The 3846-nt window shown below is 37.6% G+C and overlaps 1 protein-coding gene across 4 annotated transcripts; it reads right to left on the bottom strand.

The window, feature by feature from the left end:
- Window positions 1–420: 420 nt before the first annotated feature.
- LOC110107603 (zinc-finger homeodomain protein 3-like) lies at window positions 421–2172 on the bottom strand. Of its 4 annotated transcripts, none has more exons than XM_020837890.2 (3): window positions 1910–2172; window positions 1592–1839; window positions 421–1502 (listed from the first exon to the last, which is right to left on the bottom strand). In XM_020837890.2, exon 3 carries the CDS (start codon window positions 1406–1408, stop codon window positions 659–661), a length of 750 nt encoding a protein of 249 aa, XP_020693549.1. In that variant the 5' UTR covers window positions 1409–1502; window positions 1592–1839; window positions 1910–2172; the 3' UTR covers window positions 421–658. The 4 variants fall into 4 exon arrangements, with proteins under 4 accessions (XP_020693549.1, XP_020693554.1, XP_020693559.1 ...); XM_020837895.2 differs by having other exon boundaries at window positions 1592–1799; XM_020837900.2 differs by having other exon boundaries at window positions 1592–1779.
- Window positions 2173–3846: the final 1674 nt, after the last annotated feature.

The following is a 3846-nucleotide window of genomic DNA, read 5'->3' as shown; positions in this document are numbered from 1 at the left end:
GGTAGTTCATATGGATATAAATGATATTATCTCATTTAACTATGAAATTTACAGGTGGAGGATTGGTTTTTTCTTGGGATTAGTGAGACTAATCAAGAAGGCTTCCATTCATCTGTGATTATTTTACATGAGAGATTTGTATTTTACAGCATTAGATTTCTTGAACAATGTTAGTATATGTTGATCGGAAGGCATAAATGTTAATTATTACATATAACATGCCTGATCTCAATACTTTTTACAGAAAACAAAGCACATTTTGTTGATCCAGAAGAGTTATATTTCTGGATCCGATAAGACACGAAATAATACATGATAAAAAGAAATGGAAAACAATAATAGCACACAGATTCTGGATTATATAGAAAGTATAATGTACTAACAAATTAAGGACATCATTACTTAAGCAAAAGAAATCAGTAAAAGAAAGTAGTAAAGGAAATCAGTTCAAGGTACTGTCTGCCTCTCAAAGAGTATTTAAGCATAAGCCACTTAATCTGCATTTCCCTGCTACAATGACACTGGAGAGAGACAAAGAAAGCTCTAACAATAGGAGAGAAGAAACAAAAAAAAAAAGAAGATTCAAGGAGCTGAAACAAAAGATAAACGTTTTAATATATCAAACTCAACCTAATAACAGTAAAATTTCAGACAAAAATCAAAGATCAGTAACAGTTGTCGTACTAGTACTCCAATCCAGCTGAAGATTTCTGCTCTTCTTAGCCAAGTTATGCTTATTGTTATGCATCCACACCTTGAGAACCCTTCTCTTAATCCCAATTTCCTGGCAAAACTGCTGAACCAAACTCTCCTCTTGCTTCTGCAACCTCCACCCCACCTTCTCAGCAAATCCCAGCATCTTCTCCTTCTGATCTGCACTGAACTTGGTCCTAAACCTCTTCTTCACTATGGGAGTCCTTGTCATGAAACCTTCCATATCATCAGATTCTGAGGTCTGCAAAGCTCCAAGTGGCATTATCATTTGGTGAGGAGATGGCCTTGAAATGTACCCCTCCATCTTCCTCCCTCCTTTGAAATGGAAGCAGTCACAAGAGGATGACGATATTCCTTCAGTCTCTTTCCTATGGAAGTTCCTGTGACAATGGCAAGCTGAGCACTTGAGGGCCTCCAAGGTACCTTCTTTTCCACTGGGCATGAACTCTCCACAGCCATCAGTAGCATTCCCACCAATGGAAGCTGCGTGGTTCTTGAGACATTCTCTGTACTTTACTGCAATTCCTTTCTTGCTGTTATCTGGAGTCGGTAAAGGGAGGGGAGTAAGAGTTTCAGGAGGAGGAGGGGGTGGGCCAATGCAGTTGCTTTGGCTCTGGCAATGAGCTCCACCACCAAGATGAAAAGTGCTGGTTATTGGGATTGGGATATCCCCATCATGGCTAGAAAAATTCATTCTCCTTCTCTATCTTTGAACACTCTTCTTTCTTTATTCCTTTTTTGTTTTAATTTTTATTTTGAACTTCTAGCTAGACCTGTTCCTTTATGGCCTGGAGAGATCAATAAGTAAAGAAGGATTGTTGAGGAAGCAAATATATAGAAATCTTGGGACACAAATAAAAAGAAATTATCAACTCACTTGCTTAATTGTCACCTTATCTCTTTACAGCATTCTAACATCCTGGTTTAATTCTTGAAGATGCAATAGAAAGGAAGAAGAGAAAAGAGTAGAATTTTTAGGGGGTTCCTCAGTACTCTTCGATTCTTTGGTTTGAGAAGCCAAGCAAAGATCCTGAATCTTGAATCAGATACACTTTGAACAGTTTCCTGTCAACTCATGGCGTAAACTATTCAATCAAGAAGTCAGCGCAATAATGGGAAGAGCACCTAAGAAAACAAAGAGATTTCAAACTTCAAATGGTTTTTTATCTCTCAATGGTAGAAAGAATTGAACAACCTGAACATTCTCTATGAAAAGACTGCACTAGTGCACAGTATCGAACTGTTGTTGGCTGGAAGAATTCTTTGAGGTGGATGTCTGTGAGATGTGAAGGGGAAATAAACTATGCAAGCGGGAGAAAATGAAAGACCGAGGACTTATGAAGAAGAAGATGTGAGAGAAGCCAAATCTAAGGTTTGTAGATGTAATGGGGGAGCACAAGGCAAGAAAGAAAAAAAATGGAGGAGAGGAGAATTTTAAAAGAGGAAAGAGAACAGTTTGAAGGTGGAGGAATAAAGCGTGAGGAGCTTGCTTTGCTTGCACTGTCAGGCATCAAGCTTACGCCATAGATGTAGAGAGAGAAACTGCTATGTCACACACATTTGGCACAGACTGAGAGAACTGAAGGGACCCGTTGAAGAAAATTAAAAGGGGTGATGCTACGTGGCCGAGCACATGATTTTTTTTGAAAATTATGAGGACCGGAACTTAATAAATAAATTAAAAAATAGATTGTATAAATGAAACAGCCAGATTATGACCGAGTTTTTTTTTTTTTGGTTAAAACCCTCAAAGGGGCCTACGTGTTAATATCAAAAAATCGGTTACAGAGTCCTTAGAAGGAACCTCCAGCTCTCTACCGCTCAAAAGAGCTACAAGCAAAAAGAGAAAAACAAAGCCTATGAGCCAGTGGTTCATTTTCCTAAGATTACAAGAAGTACATAAAAAAGTAATCGGGTTGTGAGCATACAACACCCAAAAAAGGAAGAGCTTAAAGTCCTCGTTCAGCATCCTCTTCCTGAAAAAACGAAAACCAAAAAAGAGCAGGAAAAAACAGAAACCTACCAAAATAACCTTGCAGCCAAGTAAGCACATAAGGAATAGTGTCCTTGCAAGACAATCTCCAAAAAACAGAATCAAAATCATAGTAATTGAAACTGAAACAAAATATGACATTAACGGCTCTTTTATAAGAATGAAAACACCTGATGTCCATATTTCTCCAGAGCAAAAAACAGAAGATGTGCTGATGATTAACCTTTCTCCATTCAACCAAATTATAGCAATAGAAGATAAATTTGAAAACAGTAAACCATCTCTCGTTATACCGTAAACCCCCACAGTTTCTCTTCAGCTCATAAGAAACAATCCACCACCCAATAAATAAGAAAAACCAAATCTGTAAACACCCAAAAACTTGGAGCCTCCAAAACAGATTCCAGATACTAAAGGAAGTTAAATCCATGTCCCTAAATAAAATGACAAGCTTCCAGCTCCCAGGTTTGACCAACCCCGAGACTAGAAAAACACAACAGCCACTACCAGGAATAGTAGAACAGAAAAAACCAAAGACAGGATCAGTAGAAAGCAGCATACTCAGTAAAACAAAACCAAAGGTAATAAACCCACACAGAACATCAGAAAGAACACACATAAGGAAATCCAATTTTATCTAGAGTCACCAAACCTTTTAGAATATGAGGCAAAGTATTCACATCAAATTCTCTATCTTCATCCAATCTGCTCCCAATTTTAGCAAAAAAAAAATCAGCACAAGCATTACCTTCTCTAAACAAATGCTTCATAGTATAGTTCATAGTAGAGAGGGCCAAACGAATTTTCCTGAGGATGTAAAATAACTGAGGATGAAACACCTCAGCATTATTAATAATTTGAATAATACTTAAGGCATCCACCTCAATCTCAATATTAACAAGACCTCTATTAATACAAATAAAAAGACCTTTGTATAAGCCCATCAGCTCAGCAAGAATGATCTTATACGGAGTTAAAGGGCCCGCATAAGCCACCAAAACCTTGCCCGTAAAATCCCTGATTATACCCCCAAAACCAGCATAATTATTATCAACAGAACCATCAGAATTGAGTTTCAACGAAGGAGACAACGGTTTTAACCATCTAACCACTTTACAACTGGTAACAAAATCCTCATT

This window comes from Dendrobium catenatum, unplaced genomic scaffold, assembly GCF_001605985.2.
Source record: "Dendrobium catenatum unplaced genomic scaffold, ASM160598v2 fragScaff_scaffold_1038, whole genome shotgun sequence".
Lineage (NCBI taxonomy): Eukaryota > Viridiplantae > Streptophyta > Magnoliopsida > Asparagales > Orchidaceae > Dendrobium > Dendrobium catenatum.
Note: the sequence above shows the minus strand (reverse complement) of the source record. Positions and strands in the feature narration are given on the sequence as shown.

Bases quoted from the DNA above. Each gene is read 5' to 3' on its own strand.
- LOC110107603 (XM_020837890.2), bottom strand. From the start codon at position 1,408: ATGAATTTTTCTAGCCATGATGGGGATATCCCAATCCCAATAACCAGC.